Source organism: Lutra lutra, chromosome 15 (assembly GCF_902655055.1).
Source record: "Lutra lutra chromosome 15, mLutLut1.2, whole genome shotgun sequence".
Lineage (NCBI taxonomy): Eukaryota > Metazoa > Chordata > Mammalia > Carnivora > Mustelidae > Lutra > Lutra lutra.
This window is the reverse complement of record NC_062292.1, coordinates 60,949,029-60,976,133: the sequence shown is the minus strand read 5'-3', so window position 1 is coordinate 60,976,133 and position 27,105 is coordinate 60,949,029. Positions and strand designations below refer to the sequence as shown.

The 27,105-nt window shown below is 48.0% G+C and overlaps 1 protein-coding gene across 6 annotated transcripts in view; it reads right to left on the bottom strand.

Annotated features, from left to right (window-relative positions):
- Window positions 1-27,105, bottom strand: part of RXRG (retinoid X receptor gamma) — a 99,215-nt gene that overhangs the window by 15,732 nt on the left and 56,378 nt on the right. For 5 of the 6 annotated variants that reach the window (XM_047704812.1, XM_047704813.1, XM_047704811.1 and 2 more), the window contains 2 exons: window positions 16,029-16,276; window positions 1,595-1,739 (listed from right to left, as the gene is read on the bottom strand). In XM_047704812.1, the coding sequence (XP_047560768.1) occupies window positions 1,595-1,739; window positions 16,029-16,276 (393 nt within the window). Of the gene's footprint in view, window positions 1-1,594; window positions 1,740-12,989; window positions 13,236-16,028; window positions 16,277-27,105 lie in introns of those variants that run through there. The other variant, XM_047704815.1, reaches the window with a different exon arrangement.

Sequence of the window (27,105 nt, the reverse complement as noted above, 5' to 3'; positions counted from 1 at the left end):
TGACTTAAATATCTGATGGAAGGCAGTTTTGCTTGATCTAGAATATTCTGTTACATGTTTCATTGCCTTGATTATGTGTTCCACACAGTTTCCAATGACCCCAGCCACGGATGGGCTCCTTTGTGTCAGGAGAGCCACCACGTGCACCTGACAGGGGCACCAAGAACCAGTCACAACCCCCCTTCTAAGCAGCCCTTCTCAGATCTACATGCCAGATGGCTGTGCTCAATTGATTTGAATGTGGAAAAACAGAAGGAAGCAGATCATTCGAACTCTATATACCCCCAGTTCTTCAGTGTAACCTGTGATGTTGTTTAGCTGTGGACCCGACATTGCCTTCTACTTCCATTGTACTCAGGCTGATGGAAAAGTGAACGTGAAGACATCCTTGAGAACCAGTCGAGACACGCATTTGCATCCCAGGACCTGAGGTGTCAGAGGAAGCTGCCCTCAGATAAAATGGGGGCCTGAGATGGCCTGCCTGCTGAAGCCAGTCGGGGCTCAATCAGTGGCCCATACCAACCCACTGAACGCATAGCAATAATAAATATGGGACTTTATCTTAGGCAGAAAAATCCTAATGCTCTCAGCTCTGAAGTATTTGTCTCTGAGAAACATGGTACCTGCATGTCATTCCCATGACTCTCCCGTATTTGAGTGAAATTCCCAGACTTTCAAAGAAGCCATAGCAGAGGAAACCCTGCTGGGGTGTGACTGGCCTTCTGTTGCTATGGCAACGGCCAAACCCGCACCATTTGGCAACCACGTTTTGAGAACAAGTGAACAAGTCAGCCACACTGTGAAGTCAGTTCCAAGCCCCAGGAAACTTTCGATGGAGTGAATTTTGCAGTGGCTTTGGTGACAACAGGAAGATGACGAATCCTCAGTCCACCACCATGGACAGCCACAGGAAAGAGCCTTCCCCATCTTCTCATTCATCAAAACAGAGATTCTCATGTCCTCAAAATTGGCAGGGTTGCGGGGTGAGGGAGAGGGGGGAGAAGAAGTCACGAAAGAAATCATTTGGGCAAAAATGGAAGAGAATCAGAGAGGATGAAATCTATGAAAACACAATTATTTCTACCCATGAAATCATGTGAAAAACCTAGAATGTTGTAGAAAGAAATATGCTAAAAGAGTAAAGTCTTTAGCTTCACTAGGAACATTACAGATAATGTTTTTAGTTTTCTTTTGTACTTTTCTAGTCCTTCCTACATTGGGACATTTCCTACCCTAGGACAATATTTTTAGAATTAGAAAAAAATCATTTTTTTTAAATTAAAGAGATGACTAATTATAATAGCTTCACTATGCCACATAAACGGTATACAACACAGTAACTCCAGAGAGGTGGTTCTGAAATGCTTCCTATAAATCCAATCCTTAAAAATGAACTCATACTTTAACTTCATACAGATTTTAGGCTATGAATCCAGTGCCAGAAATTTACAGCCTGGGCCCCATGCTGGACCATCCTCAAAGGCCCTTTTTCTTCCACTGGGTACAAAGTAGCCAGGTAAGCAGTGGAACACGCGCCGTCTTGGGACCCTCACTGGATGGGACCCCCAAGAGTGGCGTCTGCTTCTACACATACCTGAGGATCTATCCCCACAGATGGCACAGATGTGTTTCACCAGAGATCCGGGGCTGGTTGATGGGTAGTTCATGTTTCCAATCCCAGGAAGCCCTGGTAAGGGTTTGATGTCCTCTGAAATGCTGACGCTGTTGACCACATTTAGCTGTAAGGGAAAAAAATACAATAAAACACGGAGACAGAACAGACCCAATGCCTGAGACAGAAAGCAACGAGGGTATCCTTGCAGAAAAAAACAAAATCTATTTCAAGAAGTAGTTCGTAAGTACAGAGAATCCGAAACTGCCTGTTGGGGGGATATGAATGTAAGGGAGAAAAAAAGTGACATGGAGGAACTAAATCATTTGTAACACCAACACCTAAGTTGAACATCACAACACATGATCAGAATTGTTATTTTTTACTCATTTTACCCATGTGTTTCTTAAGAGCTGGAAATCCACCCTGGACACGCTTAAGACCCACTTAGGACAAGTCAACTATGTGTTTTTAGATTTTGTTATAACGGCAGACTGTCTATTCAGCAGTGCTCCAAGAGGAGCTACAGCTCTTAGGCAAAAGACTTAGACTCCAAGAGAGCCAAGCAAAAAAAAAAAGGCAAATCCATTCACTAAGTCAATCAACAGACACTGGCTGAGTGCTTGCCCTGCAGGGACTATTCCAGGCTCTGGGGTACAAAAGTGAGGTCTAAAAATACACACTCATAAGGAGTTCACAGTAAAATGGAAGAGAAGGTCATCTCAACAAGCCCACAAAGGATGCTAAACCAAATGTCCAAATCATTGCAGTAGCACCAAAACTGGGTAGAAAGCCCCAGATCATGGTGTTGAACTTGACCATAAGGAACAGGCCGTCTTCCAATGAAACTGGAAAATTCGTACAGCCAGGGACTATCTGCTTTGTCTTCCCCATATCCGACATGGTCCTGGCACATGGTAGGGAGTTGGTGTGCCCAAAAGGCTGAAGCAATGAACGTGTGTGTCCCTGTCCTCAGCCCTGTCCCAAGTTCATATTGGGTCCTCACCGCCACCACCTCCATGCCTTCCAGTGCTCGGGGAGATTACCGAGAGCCACAGCTGAGTGCTCTGTATTCATCAAATCATTAATACACATGACAGAATCAACCACTTAGCAGAAACTGTGAGGGTTCATGAGCACAGCCCAACCTTCTAGGCACTGTGAAGGGAGACCGAAAACCTAGATCTTTCCTCAAAAGTGCACACTCTCGAAGGAGGAGTCAAGATGGTGGAGAAGTAGCAGCTGAGACTACTTCAGGTAGCGGGAGATCAGCTAAATAGCTTATCTAAAGATTGCAAACACCTACAAATCCAATGGGAGATTGAAGAGAAGAAGAACAGCAATTCTAGAAACAGAAAATCAACCACTATCTGAAAGAACTCTACGGAAAGCGCTCAGGGAACAGAAGCTCCCGAAAGCAAACCCAGCAAACCCGAGAGGATTACTCAGCCCGGCCCCGGGTAAGGGCGGTGCAACTCCGCCTGGGGCAAAGAGGCTTGAGAAGCACTACAACAGGCCCCTCCCCCAGAAGATCAACGAGAAACCCAGCCAGGACCAAGTTCACCTACCAAGGAGTGCAGTTTTAATACCAAGGAGAGCGGCGGAATTCCAGAGGATAAGGAAGCAAAGCACGGAACTCATGGCTTTCTCCCCATGATTCTTTTTTTTTTTTTAAAGATTTTATTTATTTATTTGACAGACAGAGATCACGGGTGGGTGGAGAGGCAGGCAGAGAGAGAGGAGGAAGCAGGCTCCCTGCTGAGCAGAGAGCCCGATGTGGGGCTCGATCCCGGGACCCTGGGATCACGACCTGAGCCAGAGGCAGAGGCTTTAACCCACTGAGCCACCCAGGCGCCCCATCTCCCAATGATTCTTTAGCCTTGCACTTAATTTAATTTTTTTTCTTTTTCAATTTTTTTTCTCTTCTTCTGCTAAATTTTTTTAACTTTTACCGTTTTTTTTAACGTTTTTTAAATAGTTTATCTAATATATATATATATTTTTTCCTCTTTTTATATTTTTTCTTTATCGGCTTTCTTTTTTTTAATAATTTCTTTTTTTTTTTTTCTTTTTGAACCCCTTTTTATCGCCTTTCTCCCCCCTCACAATGTGGGATCTCTTCTGATTTGGCTAAAGCATATTTTCCTGGGGTTGTTGCCACCCTTTTAGTATTTTACTTGCTCCTTCATAAACAAAATGGACAAAATTGGACAAAATGACAAGGCAGAAAAATTCACAACAAAAAAAAGAACAAGAGGCAGTACCAAAGGCTAGGGACCTAATCAATACAGACATTGGTAATATGTCAGATATAGAGTTCAGAATGACGATTCTCAAGGTTCTAGCCGGGCTTGAAAAAGGCATGGAAGATATTAAAGCAACCCTCTCGGGAGATATAAAAGTCCTTTCTGGAGAAATAAAAGAACTAAAATCTAACCAAGTTGAAATCACAAAAGCTATTAATGAGGTGCAATAAAAAATGGAGGCTCTCACTGCTAGGATAAATGAGGCAGAAGAAAGAATTAGCGATATAGAAGACCAAATGACAGAGAATAAAGAAGCTGAGCAAAAGAGGGACAAACAGCTACTGGACCACGAGGGGAGAATTCGAGAGATAAGTGACACCATAAGACGAAACAACATTAGAATAATTGGGATTTCAGAAGAAGAGGAAACAGAGAGGGGAGCAGAAGGTATGTTGGAGAGAATTATTGGAGAGAATTTCCCCAATATGGCAAAGGGAACAAGCATCAAAATCCAGGAGGTTCAGAGAACCCCCCTCAAAATCAATAAGAATAGGTCCACACCCCGTCACCTAATAGTAAAATTGACAAGTCTTAGTGACAAAGAAAAGATCCTAAAAGCAGCCCAGGAAAAGAAGTCTGTAACGTACAATGGTAAAAATATTAGATTGGCAGCAGACTTATCCACAGAGACCTGGCAGGCCAGAAAGAGCTGGCATGATATATTCAGAGTACTAAATGAGAAAAACATGCAGCCAAGAATACTATATCCAGCTAGGCTATCATTGAAAATAGAAGGAGAGATTAAAAGCTTCCAGGACAAACAAAAACTGAAAGAATTTGCAAACACCAAACCAGCTCTACAGGAAATATTGAAAGGGGTCCTCTAAGCAAAGAGAGACCCTCAAAGTAGTAGATCAGAAAGAAACAGAGACAATATACAATAACAGTCACCTTACAGGCAATACAATGGCACTAAATTCATATCTCTCAATACTTACCCTGAATGTTAATGGGCTAAATGCCCCAATCAAAAGACACAGGGTATCAGAATGGATAAAAAAACAAAACCCATCTATATGTTGCCTACAAGAAACTCATCTTAAACCCGAAGGCACCTCCAGGTTTAAAGTGAGGGGGTGGAAAAGAATTTACCATGCTAATGGACATCAGAAGAAAGCAGGAGTGGCAATCCTTATATCAGATCAATTAGATTTTAAGCCAAAGACTATAATAAGAGATGAGGAAGGACACTATATCATACTCAAAGGAACTGTCCAACAAGAAGATCTAACAATTTTAAATATCTATGCCCCTAACGTGGGAGCAGCCAACTATATAAACCAATTAATAACAAAATCAAAGAAACACATCGACAATAATACAATAATAGCAGGGGATTTTAACACTCCCCTCACTGAAATGGACAGATCATCCAAGCAAAAGATCAACAAGGAAATAAAGGCCTTAAATGACACACTGGACCAGATGGACATCACAGATATATTCAGAACATTTCATCCCAAAGCAACAAATACACATTCTTCTCTAGTGCACATGGAACATTCTCCAGAATAGATCACATTCTTGGTCCTAAATCAAGTCTCAACCAGTATCAAAAGATTGGGATCATTCCCTGCATATTTTCAGACCACAATGCTCTGAAGCTAGAACTCAATCACAAGAGGAAATTTGGAAAGAACCCAAATACATGGAGACTAAACAGCATCCTTCTAAAGAATGAATGGGTCAACCAGGAAATTAAAGAAGAATTGAAAAAATTTATGGAAACAAATGATAATGAAAACACAACAGTTCAGAATCTGTGGGACACAACAAAGGCAGTCCTGAGAGGAAAATATATAGCAGTACAAGCCTTTCTCAAGAAACAAGAAAGGTCTCAGGTACACAACCTAACCCTACACCTAAAGGAGCTGGAGAAAGAACAAGAAAGAAACCCTAAACCCAGCAGGAGAAGAGAAATCATAAAGATCAGAGCAGAAACCAATGAAATAGAAACCAAAAAAACAACAGAACAAATCAACGAAACTAGGAGCTGGTTCTTTGAAAGAATTAATAAGATTGATAAACCCCTGGCCAGACTTATCAAAAAGAAAAGAGAAAGGACCCAAATAAATAAAATCATGAATGAAAGAGGAGAGATCACAACGAACACCAAAGAAATACAGACAATTATAAGAACATACTATGAGCAACTCTACGCCAACAAATTTGACAATCTGGAAGAAATGGATGCATTCCTAGAGGCATATAAACTACCACAAGTGAACCAGGAAGAAATAGAAAGCCTCAACAGACCCATAACCAGTAAGGAGATTGAAACAGTCATCAAAAATCTCCAAACAAACAAAAGCCCAGGGCCAGATGGCTTCCCGGGGAAATTCTACCAAACATTTAAAGAAGAACTAATTCCTATTCTCCTGAAACTGTTCCAAAAAACAGAAATGGAAGGAAAACTTCCAAACTCATTCTATGAGGCCAGCATCACCTTGATCCCAAAACCAGACAAGGATCCCATCAAAAAAGAGAACTACAGACCAATATCCTTGATGAACACAGATGCAAAAATTCTCACCAAAATACTAGCCAATAGGATTCAACAGTACATTAAAAGGATTATTCACCACGACCAAGTGGGATTTATTCCAGGGCTGCAAGGCTGGTTCAACATCCGCAAATCAATCAATGTGATACAACACATTAATAAAAGAAAGAACAAGTACCATATGATACTCTCCATAGATGCTGAAAAAGCATTTGACAAAGTACAGCATCCCTTCCTGATCAAAACTCTTCAAAGTGTAGGGATAGAGGGCACATACCTCAATATTATCAAAGCCATCTATGAAAAACCCACCGCAAATATCATTCTCAATGGGGAAAAACTGAAAGCTTTTCCGCTAAGGTCAGGAACATGGCAGGGATGTCCGTTATCACCACTGCTATTCAACATAGTACTAGAAGTCCTAGCCTCAGCAATCAGACAACAAAAGGAAATTAAAGGCATCCAAATCGGCAAAGAAGAAGTCAAACTATCACTCTTTGCAGATGATATGATACTATATGTGGAAAACCCAAAAGACTCTACTCCAAAACTGCTAGAACTTGTACAGGAATTCAGTAAAGTGTCAGGATATAAAATCAATGCACAGAAATCAGTTGCATTTCTCTACACCAACAACAAGACAGAAGAAAGAGAAATTAAGGAGTCCATCCCATTTACAATTGCACCCAAAACTATAAGATACCTAGGAATAAACCTAACCAAAGAGACTAAGAATCTATTCACAGAAAACTATAAAGTACTCATGAAAGAAATTGAGGAAGACACAAAGAAATGGAAAAATGTTCCATGCTCCTGGATTGGAAGAATAAATATTGTGAAAATGTCTATGCTACCTAAAGCAATCTACACATTTAATGCAATTCCTATCAAAATACCATCCATTTTTTTCAAAGAAATGGAACAAATAATCCTAAAATTTATATGGAACCAGAAAAGACCTCGAATAGCCAAAGGAATATTGAAAAAGAAAGCCAAAGTTGGTGGCATCACAATTCCGGACTTCAAGCTCTATTACAAAGCTGTCATCCTCAAGACAGCATGGTACTGGCACAAAAACAGACACATAGATCAATGGAACAGAAGAGAGAGCCCAGAAGTGGACCCTCAACTCTATGGTCAATTCATCTTTGACAAAGCAGGAAAGAATGTCCAATGGAAAAAAGACAGCCTCTTCAATAAATGGTGTTGGGAAAATTGGACGGCCACATGCAGAAAAATGAAATTGGATCATTTCCTTACACCACACACGAAAATAAACTCAAAATGGATGAAGGATCTCAATGTGAGAAAGGAATCCATCAAAATCCTTGAGGAGAACACAGGCAGCAACCTCTTCGACGTCAGCCGCAGCAACATCTTCCTAGGAACATCACCAAAGGCAAGGGAAGCAAGGGCAAAAATGAACTTTTGGGATTTTATCAAGATCAAAAGCTTTTGCACAGCAAAGGAAACAGTTAACAAAACCAAAAGACAACTGACAGAATGGGAGAAGATATTTGCAAATGACATATCAGATAAAGGGCTAGTGTCCAAAATCTATAAAGAACTTAGCAAACTCAACACCCAAAGAACAAATAATCCAATCAAGAAATGGGCAGAGGACATGAACAGACATTTCTGCAAAGAAGACATCCAGATGGCCAACAGACACATGAAAAAGTGCTCCACATCACTCGGCATCAGGGAAATACAAATCAAAACCACCATGAGATATCACCTCACACCAGTCAGAATGGCTAAAATTAACAAGTCGGGAAATGACAGATGCTGGCGAGGATGCGGAGAAAGGGGAACCCTCCTACACTGTTGGTGGGAATGCAAGCTGGTGCAACCACTCTGGAAAACAGCATGGAGGTTCCTCAAAATGTTGAAAATAGAACTACCCTATGACCCAGCAATTGCACTGCTGGGTATTTACCCTAAAGATACAAACGTAGTGATCCGAAGGGGCACGTGCACCCGAATGTTTATAGCAGCAATGTCTACAATAGCCAAACTATGAAAAGAACCCAGATGTCCATCAACAGACGAATGGATAAAGAAGATGTGGTATATATACACAATGGAATACTATGCAGCCATCAAAAGAAATGAAATCTTGCCATTTGCGACGATGTGGATGGAACTAGAGGGTATCATGCTTAGCGAAATAAGTCAATCGGAGAAAGACAACTATCATATGATCTCCCTGATATGAGGGAGAGGAGATGCAACATGGGGGGTTGAGGGGGTAGGAGAAGAGTAAATGAAACAAGATGGGATTGGGAGGGAGACAAACCATAAGTGACTCTTAATCTCACAAAACAAACTGAGGGTTGATGGGGGGAGGGGGGTTGGGAGAGGGGGATGGTGTTATGGATATTGGGGAGGGTATGTGCTATGGTGAGTGCTGTGAAGTGTGTAAACCTGGCGATTCACAGACCTGTACCCCTGGGGATAAAAATATATGTTTATAAAAAATAAAATTTAAAAAAAAAAATGCACACTCTCATTGAAGAGTGGGGACAGGCACAAAAAATAGGAACACTTACAAGTAAATTCCCAGGTGGTGCCGAGTACACATGTGTTTGTGTCCAGCAGAGGCACCTGGTAACTATCGGGGAAATGAAGCAAGTTTCCACTGACTTCTGTATGGTCTACGTGAATTTTGAATCATACTATCTCCCCAAAGTGACAGCAATTCTCAAACTAAACCAAAGGTAGGATTTCTTTCTCTATTCAAGGCCTTGGGACAGCAGGAATAATCAATAAAACATAAAACACAATACAGCCTGAGTTACGTTCCTTCTAAATTTAGAGCTATTCAATTCACTAAGCAAATACTTACTGAGCACAGGAGGTGGGGGCAGAGGCTCGGGTCAAGGGCAATAAGGGATGCAGAAACACAAGACAGCCCACAGCTCCTTGCTTTGAAGTCCAAGTCATCAGGAGTTTTTAAAAATTTGTACGAAGGATGCAAACACACATGGGATGGGAGACTTCTCTCTCTCTTCCTCTCCCCCACCTTTTGCACAGGGCTAAGACAAGATATCTAGAACTTGTACCCAGTATTTTGCTTTGTTTTGGTGTCACACCGTGGTTCTCAGCCCTAGATGTATACCTGGGAGCTTTAGAGGAAAAAACAAAATAAAAAGAAAAGCAGATACCAGGGCTCCACACCCAGAAATTCTGAGTCAATGGCTCTGAGGGTCATTGGTACCGCTGTTCCTCTAGGTTTACCAGGAAATGCTAATATGAAGTCAGGGTTAAGATTCACCAGTTTGGCAGGAAAAACATCAATCACTTTGTTGTCCCATGGAGCCGGACCGACTCCAGGTCTGCCCTTAACAGCCCCGGGACTTCAAAGAAGTTACTTATCTTCATCCATCCCAGTTTCTTTATCTGGAAAATGAGCCCAGTAAGACTGAGTCCACAGAGTCGCTGGGAGGATTCCGTGACGTAACGCCGGAAAATCCCCATCACAGCGCCCGGCACCCAGGAGGGTTTCTGTGAGTTCCAGCTCCTACCATTCCAATAAGATCCAGTTCATCGAGACGAGACTTTTGAGTGTTTCTTACCAGTCGACATTCTACTCTGTGCTAGGAATTCTGCAATAAATGAGCCCACATCCACCAAAGGGGTTAAATGATTCCATTTCATGGTGCGGGGGTAGGGGTCGGAAAACTAATGTTGTCATGATACTACCTAGGTTATCATTACTTCGGATGTGGGACATAGACGTTTACTGCTTTTTAAGCACTAGGTTGAGGGGGTTTCTGTTGGTGTAGATTCTAGGTGACAACTTTTCTGGAGCATGACAGTGAAACAGCTGTCACCCCTTAGATGCACCCATGAAATGTCAACATTTTAGGTCAGATGACCCCAGAGAAAGAACCCTCTGGCTGACCAAGGCTCTATACTCAAAGCCTCAGATGGACCAGAAAGGATATGGGAATAAGGAGGAGGCCACCACCACCTGAGGCTCAAGAGGCCATCACTCTCCTTCCCCTCCCACTGCCCTGACCTGTGGGACCAGCCTCGCCCCCTGCAGCCTCCAGAGGTCAGAGACAGCAAGTACTGTTAATGCTAATGTTAGCACTACCCTCTACAGAAGGCTTGCTTGGCGCTCACAACAACCCTATGAGGTCATTCTAGTTTCCAGATGAGAAAACTGGGCCAGAGAGCAGTTGGTTTATTCGAGTGTTCATTCAGAAATACTACAGCGATGCAGAAAGGAGGACAGTGTCAGCCCCTGCCTCAAGGGGACGGGCCACTGATGAGACTGAGAGTTAGCTGGGATTGCTTAGGAAGGAAAGGCCCCCAACTGACATCAGGGAAGACTTCCTAAAGAAGGCGGCATCTGAGCTAGGACGCCAGCAGCCTTCAAAAGCAGGTAAGACTCCCGGGGGCCAGTGATGGGCTGGTGATTGGCCAAAGGCCCTGAGAGCAAAGGCCCCTGAGGGAAGCCCGGGGGCTCCCGTGGCATGTGGATGGGTGAGAGGCGAGGACTGGGGGATGGGCTGTGACAGAGCCCGAGGCTTGCCTGGCTAAAGAGAGTGGATTTAATCTTGAGAAGCAATTAAAAGCAGCCACTGGAGGGTTTGTACCGAGGACCACTGCTCCTGAAACTCTGCCTCAGGGAAGGAAATGAGACAGCAGCTCCAGGAAAGCCTGGAGGAGGGAGACACTGGGGCTGTCGCTCTGCCCAGTCGCAGGTTAGGGGCCTGCCCAAGCCGGAGCCCAGGCTAGGAGCTCATTCCTCCTTTACCGCAAGACCTGTCAGAGCCCCTGCCCTAGCGGTGGTGAGGTGAGGAGCTCCCTCTCTCCCAGGTGGGAGCCGGCAGCCCCCTCCACCCCTTCTCCTTATGGGTCAGGGGCATACTCCCTTCTCCACAGGCCTCTTTGCCCGCTCGGGGCTCGTGTGGGCTCCGCGCGAAGGCAGATGGGATGGGAGGCAGCCGGCGGAGTGCAAAGCCATTAGCCGCCTGGCCTACTTTCCCCCCGGCTGTCTCGTTCCATTAGAAGCGGCTCTGCCGAAGCGAGCACTTTCAGAGCAGGGGTTCACCAGGCGGCTGGCCGCTCCCTGAGAACAGGGCGAAAACACACTTGACTGGTCTGGCTTCCATTTGCAGCCTCTCAGCCAGGGGCCAAATGCTTCCCGGATGCCCTAGAGCCATCATGGAACATCAGGTCCCGCATTTCTGAGCTGCTCTCAGCCAAAATTATTCCACTGAATGCAGATATGCGGCGGGCCTGCCAGGCCCCAAGCAGGCCCTTCTTTTCCAGGGACCGGACTCTGCAGAGTGGGGCTCCTTTAACCCAGTGAGTGTCTTTGTCATGAGGAGTAGGGAGCTTGGACTTCCTGGCCGGGGAGAGAGGGGCCCTGGGTTCCGGTGGACACCTGCGCTTCCTCACCGTGTGATCTTGACCAGGTCACTTAACCAGGTCCCTGCTTCAGAGACTCAGTTTCCTCGTCTACAGACTCGATCCGTGGTTTTTCCAGCTCAGAGTGTGCGTGTGGCTGGGCAATGGGCAGGGCGAACAAGAAGGCTTCTCATCTCCTGCCCCAAGTTCACCCAACCTGCTTGTATGTGTCACACACAACAGCCTTCCAAGCGTGCTTTCTCTTGGAGAAAAGACTTTACAGCTTAACTTCTTTAATTCACTATAGAAGATGATTCTTAAGGTCTGTTCCAGCTCTAACAGTTGCAAAGTATTCTCTATAAAAATCTGCAAATAGTAATTCAGTTATCGATCACTACCAGGGCAGGAATTATCAGGGACAGAACCCAGGTCAGGCAGCTGGGTTCAGGCGGGGGCATTCCAAGGACATGTAGGGCTTGCTTCCAAGTCCAGACAACAGGCAGAACACTCACACACACACACACACACACACACTCACACGCACACACACATACACGCATACACACACAGAGTCAGGAAAATGGGGCCTAGATCCTTTTGTCTGAAAGCCCCATAAATATCTTCCCAACGATATATTCAGTGTTTCTGGAAATTGCTCCCTCCACTTAGATACTCTCCAGAGCAGAGACAGAGTCTTATAATTTATTTTTTTAAATCTCCAGTGCCTGGTTCAATGAATGCTTATGGTAATGAACTTCTGTGGAACCTCTCAGCAAGAGTGCGCCAGAATCAACAATCACACTGGGGTACAGTATAAATCACTGAAGTGCGTAATAGCACCTAGGTGTAATAATAATATCACCACCTTACTGCCGTACAGTGCTTAAGAAGTGATTTTTCAAATCCAGAGCTCCCTTAATATTCATAACTATCCCTGTAGAGTAACCAGGGAAAAGCATGTTACCCCAAAATAGAGAAAAGGGAACTGAGATCCATGTAAGCCTCAGTGGTTTGCAAAAGGTTACACAGTCCCTGCCCCCACAGTACCGGATTCAGTTCTCTTTACTCCTCGAGAATGAAAATCCAACAAGAGCAAAAAAGAGTGAAGCTCCAACAGCAGAAGGACAGAGCGGGAAACGGGAGATGCAGCTGCTGCTCCCACACCACAGCTCCCCCGCTCCCCTCACCCCCAACCTGTACTTACCCTAGACCCGGCTCACTACAGGAGCATGCTTCCTGCACGAGTCCCCCTCAGACCCGTCCAGGGCGAGGAAGACAATATGCACAGAGACCTTCCATCTGGGCGGTTCAGAGTCCAGCTCACTGCAGCTAACAGATACGAGGTGCCCTGTGCCGGCCGCTTAACTGGGCAGAATGTTTCCGCTCGGGGGTTCCAGAGCCCGAGCCCACAACACCGCTCAGTGTCCGGGGCTGCTGAGCTTCCCCAGAGCTTGGCAAGCTTAATATAGCTCCCGGAGTGAAACTTGGCCTCGGCCTCTGCACACAGCCCAGTTGGCCAGGACCACAGCTCTCAGCTGACCTTTCAACCCCAATCCCTCTGTACAGACATATGGTCTAGGAATAGCGGCCCTGCCACTCGCTCGGCTAGGAAGCTGAATTTATTGGTTAGGTTTGGCTCAATCAGACCGGAGCATGGTTGCTAAAAGCAGCCTTGAAGGATGGTATCTTGCCCACTCCCCACCCACAAGCCCTGTCACTGTCTGTCACCTCACCCCGTCTTATTGCTTCATAGATACAACGAGTGCTGTTTGAAACCATCTTGCTCTTTCCTTTGCTGTTCGTCTGGCTTGCCTGCTACCGGGTCACCGCTGTGAAGCAAAGACCTTGGCCACCTTATTCAGCGTTCATCCCCAGAACGCAGGACAGCGGCAAGGACCGCCAGATACACAGTAGGTCTTCCTAAATAGTTGAATGAGTGGACGGGCGCGCCTTGCCAAGAGTTTACTTCCAGCCCAGAACGTCAACGTTTCCTTCTGTCCCCAGCCCACCGGCTAGGACCTGCCTTCCCGCAGTCCATTCGCACGAAAGAAACAAACAATATCTCACATCCTCAAGGGTACCCATCACCAGCTCTGCTCATGACAGCAGGTGAGAGTGGCTTAAATACCGAGTGGCCATCCCCGCTACCGACTGAGTGGTCACACACTCTCATGAACAAACATGGGGGACATTCAGAGCTGCCTTTTTTCTGCTCCCTTCCCTTGCGCCCTCGCGCCTACCGTCGCCCACACACGCTGCCTTGCAACTCACCTGCGTGATGTGCCACGCCCCCTTGAGGCTCCTCAGGAGCACTAATTCGTCATCTTTTGATCCTTGGCAGCCAGCGGAAGATCTGGGGGTCACCGACTGAGTCAGCACACACCACGGCAGCAGGGTGAGTGCAGCGACATGCACACAGAGTGGGGGTCAGGAGGCCAGGGCCAGAACCCTGGCTCTGCTGCTGACTGGCTGTTTGCGGGGGGCGGGGGTGTCACTTGAGCTCACTGGGCTCTGCTACTTCACTCGTGGGATGAGAACAATGTAGACAGAATTAGTGGTTCTCCGGTGGGCTTTCACAAGCTCCACAAGGGCCAAAATATGGGATGGGGGAGAAATGTATACTCTGAAGAAGATCCTACAGGTGAAACCATCAGATTACAAACTGGGGCTAAAAGGCCTAGCCACATGTGACCCATTTGCTTGTCAAATCTTGACATCTGAATGGCTTCAAGGGAAGGGGGTAGCTCCCTGGAGACCCCACCAGCCCAGCTGACAGATGTCCGTCCCACTCACGCACCTCTGTTGCCTGCCTGGCCCCAGTTCCCGCAATCCCACACTCAGTGACCACCCCAAGGTCTTCTCAGATGCTCAGATCTCCCAGTCGATAGATTCTGAGTCCATTAACACCCTCTAAAGTTCTGTGACTGCACATGGCTTTGCTTCCAGACCTTGCACCCAGGAAGCCTCTTAAAAGGGATGGTCTAAGGGTGGTCTCAGAAGTTCTCCCTGTATTAGGAAGAAATACTGGCATGACGGGATTCCTGGCTCTTCTCCAAAACCATAAATTCCAAGGAAACCTCAGAACCTACCGATTCCATGGTTGGGGCAGGACGGTGCAACCCAAAAGTGAGATGCCTGTAAGTAAGAGAGGGGACGTGGTAGATGGGATTATTGTTGCTAATTCTTCACATCCTCTGTACTGTGTCTCCGTAGTACTTCCCGCTGAAACAGGCACCACCTAGTTCCCTACTCTGGCAGTGTTGGGGTGAGCCACACAGTTCGCTTAGGCCCATGGGACACTGGTGGGCACAAGCGAGCAGAGGCTTCACTGGACCCTGCTGCTCTGGCTTTCATTTTGCACTCGCGAGACCCCACGAGAAAAGCATGGCCCCACAGCTGTCGCTCCTTTACTCTGGGACCGAGGAGCAGACCTGCACCGAGTCTGCAGACTCGCCCAGCACCCCCCACCATCTGAAGCAGAGCCATCCCAGCCAACATACATTTGCAAGTGAGCGGGAAAAAAAATGTGTGTTTTTGTAAACCATGATAATTTGAAGATTGTTACACAGCATCATCACGGCAAGAGCTGACCACCACAAGAAAGGAAGGTGGATGACCTCGCTGCGACATTGCTGTCAGGAAGTGGCAATCAGCCACCCTCGGGGTCCTCAGTGCAGCAAGGACATGCAGCCCACGCATACACACCTCCTCCCCTCTGTTGCAGCAGAAACACAAGGAATTCGGGGAGGTTTCCTTCCTGAGTTTCCAGTCTTTTCCTCCATCTCAGGGACAACGGGCCATCTTCTAGATCTGTCCATGTGCCATACCTGCCCAGTCCCCCTCTCAGGGACCAGCTCCTGGAGAGCAGAGATGGCATTCTGATCATTTCCGCTTCCCTATCGCCCTCAGCATGTACTGGAGCCACAGTCACTTCACAGACTTGATAAACACTCATTATTGAATTGAGAAGAACAGAGAGGGGTCTGTCCCCAGAATGACAAACGGCCCTCAGAAACGAGGAAATCACTGCCAGGGCTAAACCATTAAACCACAGGGGTGGCCTCTGGGCCACAGCCTCCTGGCCCATGAGGCATGGTAGACACACTCCGTGAAGGCCCTGCAGGAGACACAACCCGCCAGCAAGCAACCTCGGAGCCCTGCTGAGCCAGGGCTCAGCTCCAGCAGCAGCCAGGGACAACCTGTGCGAGTCACCGGGAAGTCCCGTGAGAGGACAGGCACCTACCTGGGAGCTGGGCGGGGCGACCAGATTGATTCCTGGAGGCGCAGGCAATGCACCTGAGGGTGGGCCCATGGCAGACGTGATGACTCGATATGGAGAACCCAGGGCATTGAGAGGGGGCCCCACTGCACTCAGAGTCCGTGGGGCACTCACTGGGGTGTCCGTGTAGCTGGGGTGGCTGTCCATCGGCTTCCCTGTGGACAAGGCTGCCGATGGGCTCATGGACGTGGAGCCGGAGTGGCTGGGGGAGCCTGTAAGGAGAAGAGCATAGATGAGAGGAGACTGGGGGGCACGGAGATGACCCCTCGTGGACAGAGGCCCCCTGCTTGTGTCCTGTAGCTCTCCTCTCCTCCCAACCACACTTTAAATACTGTGCAACTACTCTTTTTTTTTTTTTAATTTTTTTATTTTTTTCAGCATAACAGTATTCATTATTTTTGCACCACACCCAGTGCTCCATGCAATCCGTGCCCTCTACAATACCCACCACCTGGTGCCCCCAACCTCCCACCCCCCACCCCTTCAAAATTCTCAGATCGTTTTTCAGAGTCCATAGTCTCTCATGGTTCACCTCCCCTTCCAATTTCCCTCAACTCCCTTCTCCTCTCCATCTCCCCTTGTCCTCCATGCTATTTGTTATGCTCCACAAATAAGTGAAACCATATGATAATTGACTCTCTCTGCTTGACTTATTTCACTCAGCATAATCTCTTCCAGTCCCGTCCATGTTGCTACAAAACTTGGGGATTCATCCTTTTGTGCAACTACTCTTAAACATAAATATTCCACTGGAAAAATGTCAGCCTGGAGTTTCTCTTGAGCTTCTGCTAGTGTGGTTAAGGTCTCCCAGTGGAGAGAGCAGTCACTGCCGCCATCAAGGAAACTCTGATCGTCCATCATTCTACCCAGGGAGTTTCCATCTATCAGGGACAATGGTCTTACAAACAGTTAAATCCCGATCACCCGATCTAAGTAGCACAACTGAAGAGGAACCACACTCTGTGGGTCCACAGAGGAAGTGCCCAAGGGGTTCAAATGAACGGCTCAGACCCTTATCACATGTCCTGAATAGCATCAGGCAAATTCCATATGTTAACTCATTTCATCCTGACAATAAGCCTGTGAGGACCATTTTAGCTTTTTACAGATGAGAAAACTTATGCTCAGCCTTACCCCCACACGGTTCCGGGAAGACTCGCTCTCCCCTCCATTCCTACCAAGTTCGGATTCATCCTTCAAGGTCTAAGTCAAGTGTTACCTCCTCCAGGAAGCCTTCCCTGGTGTTCCTGGTCTGGTTTGATGCCCTTTTCCGTTTTTTAACACCAGCCTGCCCTTACTCATATCCTAGCATTTATTAAACTGTGTCGCCATATTTATTTATTTCCGTCTTTTCCATTAAACTGGGAGAGGGAGACGAGTGTCCGTTTTGCTTCCCCACTCCCAACAGGGTCCCTGGAGCCACCCGGGTATTCAGTGACAGAGCTCAGATTCCAGCTGTCAACGTGAAGCCCACGCTCTCCCCTGTGTGTGCTGTCAAGGACAGCAAGGATGATTTGGAGAGCCATCACCTCACAAAGTACAAGATGACTCAATTATGAAGGGATCTCAAGCTGAAAGTTTATCTGAAGGAGAGAGAAAAGGGCAGCTTCTAAGAACTCGAGCCAGAGAAACCAAAAATCTTCCCAGATGGCCACTGATTGGAAAGAACAATTTTAGACTCTTCTGAGGCCCTGGAAGCCTGTGACATTTAAAGAGGCCAATGTATATCTTGAGCCTGTTCCTAAGATAACATGTGACAGGTGAGCCGGGAGCCCGCCTGCCCTGATGGGGCGCGCTCTCCCGGCTGGGACGGCGACCCCGTCGCCCCCGCAGCCCCGCCACCTGAAGGCAATTGCTGTTCCCTCCTGGCTTCAGCTTTCCAGAGACAAACCAAACGACCCTCCTACTCTCCTTTTTATTCTGTTTTATGTGGCTCTCAGAGAGCCCGTGCCTTTCACTTCTGTACCCTGAACGCAGGCCCAGAGCTTTGAGACAGACTGGGACGAGGCTTCGCTTCACACTTTCGTCAACCCCAGGGTTCGCAAGGTCTGAGACCTGTAACGCAGTCGTAAGGGACATTTTAGGTAGTATTTTATGTGGCAAACTCTTTAAAAAAATATTAATAGTTCTATAATTATTTTTATAGTTTCCTTCTATTAATAGCAAGTGACTAGGCTTCTATTTTTGCATAAGATTACCTTTCTAAAAATAGCTATTTAAGTTTTCAAAAAGAGAGTAGGGGCGCCTGGGTGGCTCAGTCGCTTAAGCGTCTGACTCTTGGTTTAGTCTCAGGTCACGATCTCCAGGTCGTGAGATGGAGCCCTACGTTGGGCCCCAGGCTCAGGGGAAGTCCGCCTGAGAGTCTCCCTCTCTCTCCCCTTCTCCTTCTGCCCCTCCCTCTGCTCACACTCTCACTCTCTAAAATAAATAAATCTTTAAAAATAAAGGAGTACAGTGACCTAGGACCAAGTCCAAGTCCAAGGGTACTCCATATGCAGAACACATGGGAATAGCGAGGAAGGGGATGTTGTGTAGGAGAAACACTGACCTGCACAAGGAACATAGGAGCGTGGGCTTTGGGGAACTCACAAGTTGTTCCAGGAATAAAATAAGATGATGAGAGGGTGACTGAAATGAAAAGTACACTGTTTTTATTAATAATAATAATAATAATAGTAATGCCAGCCAGGATATGCCTTGGCTGCTCAGTGAGGAGCCCGGAGTGCCTGAGACAGACTGAAACAGGGTTAAAGCTTGGTTTGCAACAACCTTAAAACGTGGTTTGCAAAAAAAAAAAAAACAACAAAAAAAAAACGTGGTTTGCTTCTGCTGAGTCAGTGGTCCAGAAGCGGTGGGCTACTTTAGAACCACATTCACAAAAATAATAATAAAATCCGACAAAGCAGATGTGTCTTACAGGATTGCGGGTTGGTTCTGTGCTTCTCCATGACCCAGTGGTTCTCAGACAGGAGCGCTTTGCTTTTAGAAAAGGTGGATGCGGTGCCTCTAAGCACAGGCGTGTTTCTCAACGGGAAACGGACCAGGCCTCACAGACACACGCCAGAGCGTGGTAGTCCACGGCACTTTCACGGCCTCCAGCCCTCTCTCCCCTTTCTCTCAAGCCACATGGGAGCCACAGCCAGGACCAAAAGCCACCACACGTTTTCCAGAAACCCGGTTTCTAGTCCAGATCTGAAGTCAAGGTTTCCCCTATGCTTCCCTGTTGTCCCTTCAGGCCCATCCGCCCTGGTCGGGGCCCCAGCAGTCTTGCTCTCTCCCTGACCCTACCCCCTCTAACCCTCTTTGGCCACCGCCAGACTGTGCCCACTGCCACTTGCCTGGGAAACGCACAAACCCTCCACTCCGCGGAGCTGACGCCCTTCGCTCAGGCAAGGATTTGTTTAAACAAAAACGAACGCATCTGATGGGGAAGGGCTAGGGGGCTTTCTCAGGAGCATCTTCTCTCAGGGCAACATACCTAAAAAAAAGTCTTTCTTATTTCTGGGCCTCATTCTGCCCCGGGGTGTCCTAGACCCCTCCGGCTGCGGGTCCGTGAACCCAGAGCAGGCTACGGTCCGGCGGTACCTCAGAGCAGCCCCGAAGGTCCCAGCCACCTGGCATGGTCTGAGTCCGGACCGCTTTCCGAGGGGTCCCTGTCGTCGGCAGCCGGACCTTCGGGTTCTTTGGGATTCCAGACTGCAGCCCGAGAGGCTGCATGTCCCCAGCAATCAGAACTGTCTGGGGACCTGCGGGGCACCTAAACTCTCCAGATTCCTGAAGTCTGCATGGGCAGCGCCGCAGAACACGGGCCTCTGAAGCCACAAAACCTTAGGCTGGGTCTGAGGCTCTGCCTCCTTCCAGTCACATAAACTTGAGCAAGGAACTTGACCCGCCTGAACGCAGTTCCCCACACAAAGTGGAGACACACACATGCTCACCTCGGTGGATCTCTGAGGGCACCTGAGACTGTGGACCCGCAGCAGCAGGTGCACTAACGCACTATCCTGTAAATGTTGTGAGGGGCGGACTGTGTGTGGCTCGAACGCCGGTGTAGAAGATCACGGAGCCAGGCCCGTGCTAAATGCTCTATTAAGGACAGTCTTGGCCACACACAGTAAATTGCAGTAAATCACCGCTGCTCTGAGCCCGGAGCACCCCTCCGTCACCCCAGCCACTCCACCCTTCCCCTAGGATCATCCAGATCACCCCATAATCCGGCCCGGGACAAAGAGGTCCTCCATGTGACCTCCAGTCTGACCGTCTGCTGTCCTCCTGGTTGTCACATACTTTTAATTTCTATCCCTTGCTGTTCACGATTCCCATTACGGGACCAGCCCCGAGCATGGAACATAGCAGATGCTCAAAAGACACTTGACAACGGGATGGGAGCAGTGATGGGATCATTTTTTTGTTAATTAATGTATATTACTACAGAGAGTTCATCAATAGAAATCATTTGCATCAGAAATCTCTGTCCCCACTGTTAACCAATGCAAAAATCTCTGAGTAACGAATTGCTTGTGTGTGCACACGTGCGTGTGTGTGTGTGTGTGTGTGTGTGTGTGTGGAGGGGGGGCCTTGTTGAGAAAGAGAATCTCGGGTACTCAGAACTACAGAATTCTTACCAAAGTGAGGAAGTTGCCTAGCAACCTCCTCCTCAGCCAATGAAAGGAAAATGTCAAGCGTGAGTCTTCCTGACTGGCCAGACAAGGGAGCAAGTGGCCTGGTGTGTCCAGCCCTTTGCTGCCACGCAGGGACTTTGCTGGCCTGCTAACACAGCTCTCCTGCACAGCGGAAACTTGTACGGAAGCTTGACACTGGTTAATACCCACCCGCGGGGAAGGGGACGGAGGTAAAGAGGCGCTATCTCTGAGTCAGGACTCTCCATCTGAAGTCGAGGGAGCATCGCACCGCCCAGTCCCACTCAACTCTCTCCCACAGGGCACCAGCGCACACCCAAGCCTGCCTCCTTGTCTCCGTGGGGGGACGTGGTGCGTGAGCCCCAGAATCAGAATCAGTCTGACACCTGGCTTGTTCTTACCTTAAAAAGAAAAAAAAATACTTTTTTTTAAATTATTATTTGAGAGACACACAGAGAGCATGGAGCAGGGAGTAAGGGGGTGGGGACAGAGGCAGAGGGAGCGAATCGTCCACAGACTCCCCACTGAATAAGGAGCCTTCTCTCAGGACCCTGCGACTGTGACCTGAGCCAAAATCCAGAGCCAATCGCTTCACCGACTCAGCCACCGAGGTGCCCCGTGGCTTGCTCTTCCTAGTGTAAGGGAAACTTGTCATCGTTCCCCCCGTGGCTGCTTGGCTCCTAACACAGGCTGGCTGCAGAGCGAGGTAGGCAGAGGCCTGCCACAGGACGGCACTTTAACTGACACTAATAGGCACCTCCTTCCATGACTAACAACAACAAAAGAATACAACATTCATTGAGCAATTGCCAGGAGCCAGACCTGGTTCTCGACGCTTTATATACATTGACATACTTCATACCTTCAAGCCCCGTTAAGGTTGGTTTGCTTATCTCTACTGTACAAATGCAAAAGCTGGGGTACGGAGGAATTAAAGACATCACCCAAGGGAACAGGACTCGTAAATAATACACGTGGCGTCTAAATGGAGGAAGGCGGCAGATCTGGGCTTCAGTCCCATCTCCACCATGAACTGCCCTCCTCCGGGACTCCTCCCAGCAGCCCTCCCTGCCTTCCCCAATCTAACTTGCCTCCCTATTCTGGACTTTGACCCTGGCACATTGTTAAAAGAATTTTTTTCTTATTTGATTTTATTTTCAGTGTTCCAAGATTGTTACACGTATTGCATGGAGCACTGGGTGTGGTGCATAAACAAAGACTTTATTTTTTTTAAGTCATCTCTACACCCAACATAGGGCTCAAACTCACTCCTGATCGGGAGATCAGGAGTCCCCTGCTCTAGGGACCGAGCCAGTCAGATGCCCCTGACCCTGGCACTTTCTGACTAAGACACTCCCCTCCCAGACTCTGGCCCCACCCACTTCCATGTGGCGTTGGTGGGGGGACTCCATTCACTGGAGTCCTAGCTCAGCCTGACCTTTGCTTCTCCCTTCTCCAGTGGAAGGGGCACTTGGATGCCAGGGGATTGCTAGTCCACGTTTCTTACATTTGAGTCACTGTCGGCATGTTCAAAAGCACCTGCATGTAAGCCTCGGAGCTTCATGGCCACCTGGACATGGACAGGAGGGTGTCTCCGAGGCACAGAGCTCTACAGCTTAACGGGGGCCAACTCCAAGGTGGGAGGTCCCCAACTCCCAGGCAGTAAGGAGCAGAAGCAGAAGCCACATTTCTTGATAAGAAGCCTTCTCTGCTCTCGAAGCGTTTTCTGGCTTTCTCAATGGGGAAAATAAAGCAAAGTGACAGAAGTGGAGAGTGTGTGGGAGAAGGGGCTCAGCACCCAGGGCCCCTCAGCAGCAAGGGAGGACGCAAAGATCAGCAGCTCATGGGTTCCGTGCCCCTAACCAGCCTCTCGGAGTCTCCCAGGGCAGTTCCGGCTTCCAGCAGGTCCCTTTAAAGGAGGGCTTGGGGCTGCTAGGGTGGGAGTTGGGGTTGCTTCTCCCGGTGCTTGGGGGAGGGGGAGAGCACAGTGGCATCCCCCCCTCTTCCTTCCCCCCCCTGCCCCTCCCTGCTCTCATCCTGCCAGCCCCTCCCACCCCATCTCTCCTAAAATCTGCCATGATGGGGATAGTGAAAAGCAGGCAAAGATTGATAATCAGCCTCATTATCACCAGCATTATATATAATTATAGCAAAACCTTACTCATTTCGATCAATTGAGGGAAAAAATCAGTCTAAATTCTTGACAAGTTGGCAGATTACTTTTAAATTACAATTTTATTACTTCTAAGTAACACACGTGAGGAGTTTGTATTTCCAGTACCGCAAGCTAATGGTTATTAAGCGGAGATTTTATAAAATCTGCTTTAAAAGTCTTCTTTGTAATTAACACCCGGTTAATATGCTAATGATGCTCTCTACCAGGCTTTTTAAATTGCTTCAAAACAGATGTAACTTAAATGGGGCAACACTTCTACAGTCTTACTTGTTCCATGAACTTTTTTTGTGTGTCTTTTTTTTTTTTTCGGCGAAGGAGCAAATACAAACTAGTTCATACCATGACCAAATTTAATCACCTTTCCAAATCAGTTAGGTCATAAATTCGTAAGGCCATATCGCTTAGGGTTAGAAACCTGACTTTCAGGGCGTGTAGAATTACCGTGTTTTAGAGAAAAGAAAATAATCCCAGAGAGTTTGCAGGACTTGCTGAAGGCTACACGAGCAGGACAAAAACACTGTGTCTTCTGGCTCCCAGGTTCAAGGTCATTCCACGCTCTACATACCCTCTCTCACTTACAAAGCTCTTCATAACCATACACTGTTTATTTCCGTGTCTGTTACTGGTTCAATCAGTCAAAAAAATATTTGTTGAGTGCCTACCATGTACCAGACCCCAAGCTAGGCACTACGGAGAGAGCAGTCCCTCCTGGGAGCCGGTGCCTAGTTCATGGAAGCTTGAACCTGACTCAGAGCTGTTGGTAGGGCAGAAATAAACCCCATTAGCTCGACTTAGAAAAACAGGTTCAGAATGATAAAGTGACCTTTGTAAGCGCTTGCTGTGAGCTATTACAGACCTAGAATCTGAGTTGAGTCTAGCACAGTTTCTGGTAACCTTTCTGCATGTAATTAATGACATCTTGCTTGCATACCACTTTTCCTACCCAGGACCAAATTATCAACCTTGATGGTACAGGTGGATACTCCGCTGTGTCTAACTCACAAGGGAGAGGGAGGCCAAAATCCTGGAGCAGGGGCTCCTCTAACAAGTCTTCTAAAGACTGCAATCATCTTAAAATACAGTAAACAACACCCCTAGTGCACGTTAACATTAGGCAAGGCACACAGGATCATTTATTCCCAGGGTCTAAATGCGTAAATTCCTGGGACCCATTCGCTTAACCTCAGTCCCAAGAAACATTTCTGGAAATAAGTCATCTCCAAATGTTATACGGAGGCAGACTACAGAGCGTGTAACTAGTTTATCATTCCTTCAGGGCAGGGAATGGGTCTGCCTTCTTGGAGCTCTGCACAACCCTTGCACAAGCCAGATACTTAGCCAACATGTGCCTAACCACCAATCGGCATTCCCAGCACAGTCTAGAATATTCTCTCCCTGCTGATGAACTCTAACCTTTGCTCTGCTCCCCTCATCGCTGAGGCTGAGAAGTCACAGGTACCATGACCCCCCAAATGTCTAAGAGACTGCTTCCCAATGACGCCAGTGACCAGCAAAGGAGATGAAGGAGATGGTGAGTTCGCAGACATGAAAGCCAAGCCAACAGCTTAGAAGAAACATCCCAACATATATGCTAAGCTCCTTCTGGGCCGCTCCTCTGACTCCTAGTAAATGCTTTCTGAACTAAAGATCACAAGCTTCTCCATTTTTCAAGTTCAGATGTTGGATTCTGAAATCCCATCAGGAACTTGAGCTTGATCTCGCACCTCGAATCTTTCCATCTCCCTCCCTGTCTCTCAATCAAGGTATTTAATAAGGACAGCAAGGGGTTCCAGGTTGTTCATGACTCATCAAAGTCATTGGCCCTGGGCCAAGGTCTTCTGAAGACTGGAGGGGTTGAAGGTCCCAGGTCCCAGCTCTCTTTCTGCCAGATCTCAGGAGGCTTGCCCCAGAATGATTTGTGAAAACAGAACTTTCTGTAACATGCGCTGAATCCATGTCTGCCTTTGCTTTGTCAGGATCGCCTGGAGTGCCGTCTGATGCTCTAAGAACAGGCACACCTCCCCTAAGAAAAATCTACGCACAAAATTCTAGTGACTTTAGAACTATAGTCTCCAAATTTTCTGAAATGGCAAGGGGGATCTTTTACCATGTGTTTACGATCGTCTAGGCTTTATTTATTAAACCCCTACACTGTGGAAAGTTAACACTGACCCTGTGGGGTGGGTAGAACTGAGTTATTTCCCCAAAGGGTGGGGGGAGGGCTCTCAGAGGCTTCCCCACTCCTCCCTCCATCTCCCCCCAGTCTGAAGACCACAAGCAGCTGCAGGTCCGGGGTTAGCCACCCTGCTTCCCCACATGTCCTCGCCTGTAACTAAGGGGTCACCCCCCACCCCGACCCGCAGGCCCCTCAGTCTAGCTTTAAAGACTCAGCCCTGTGGTGGTGGGGAAGCCAGGAAGAGGCCGTTTAGAGGCAGGGATGGGAACCACTGCAGACTGGAGAGCACTCAGCCTTCTCCAGAACGACCCCCTCGGGCTTCGCAAATAGACAGGAGCATGAACCTCCCTGTACCTTAGCTTTCGCTACTTCAGCTACCGCTCCTCTCACCCAAGGACAGGATTCGGATACAAGCAGTTGCAACAGGAGACCCTAGAGCCAGCAAAGACTCAAAGGTTTACTCTCCCGCTCTTCATAAAGTTTGCTGAGCCCCACCTTAGAATATAAGGTCGCGCTCCGTGTATTAGAACAAAGCGGGGTCCATCTGGACACTTTTTGGATTTTTGTTTTCTTAGCACCTCCCAGTGCCCAGTGCCCTGCCCCCACGCCCAGTCATTTCAGTCATTTGCTGTAATTACACATGTCCAAAAAACACATTATGATCAGAGCACCGAGATTGTTAGTTGCTGTTATTACACATAATTCACCCATTTGTGGCAGATCTGGGACTCCATGCCCCCGCGCCCCACCCCCTCTCCACCCTAACCCCCCAACAAACAGCAGGTGCGGCATATGGCTCCAGCACCGCAGGCAGCTCGCACCTGCCTGGATTTGGATCCTGGGTCTGCCCCTTACCAGATGGGCAATCTTGAGCAGTTTGCTAAACCTCCCCGTGACTCTGGTCATCTAGTCCAACAGTGATACTGTCATCACTCCCCGTGATAACAGTAGTGCCTTCCCTCCAGGAGCCCTAGAGAATATTAAATGAGACGGTGTTTCCAATGCCGAGGAGAGATTTGCAATGTGGAGGAGGGCTTGGCACACAGTAGGTGCATAATACACATTAGCTACCATTTCACTCTTGTGACGATCGCTGAGCCAGGACCTGGACCAATCCCATGAGAGCCCCCCACACCCAGGCATTCTGGAAAATAAATTTTTACATTCCCTGGGCCTCTGAGTCTTCCACTTTCCAATAAGAGAAAATCACAGCTTCCCCTGGGAGCCCCTGGCATCCCAGCCACCCAGCTCTGGTGGCAAAGTTCTCTGCAGATACAGAAGCGACATAATGAGGGGAAGGAAGAGGTGGAGAATTTAGATTAGTCTTTGCACAATTTCTTCCCCCAGTTCCTATTCAGCTCTCTGTCTCCTGGTAAGATTGTAAATGTTTCAGAAAATAGTTTACACTAAATATGTTCCTTCCTAAATCTCATAAACAGTTACGCCTTCCGACATAAACCCTAACCACTTACGTCCACGGTAGGACCCAATTAGCCACCCACACATTTGTGGAGGGGAGAAGTATGTTCTGACGCACGCCTCCGTGTACACACACACACACACACACACACACACGGCTCCCACACCCACACACATCCTCACAGCTCGCCCCAGACATACACACAAACACGTGGGGACACGTAACTCCGACCCACCCCTCCTCTAAGGAGACTCTTAGGGGAAAAGCAGAGTGTTCCACACAAATGTCAGGGCCAGCTGGGCAGGACTCTCGCAAATCAGCGGGCCTCCAGGGGCAGCCCCAGGCAGGGCCGCAGAGTCCCTTGCTGCTGAGTGACTGCGAACTCCCCTGTGTTTTATTCCTCAGTGGCCAGGCCACAGGCCTGTGGCCACAGGGTAGGGCCGGGGCGGGATCAGGGCTCCTCAGCCCAGCAAGGCCTGCGCTGCTTCCCGTGGCTTTCCGGCCTGTCCCGGAGCAAGTGTGTGGTCCACAGACGCCCTGACCGGCAGCTCAGAGGACCAGGGATACCGGAGCCCGACGGCCTGGGTTCAAATCCCGACGAGCGCCACTTTCCGGCCCCGAGACCTTCA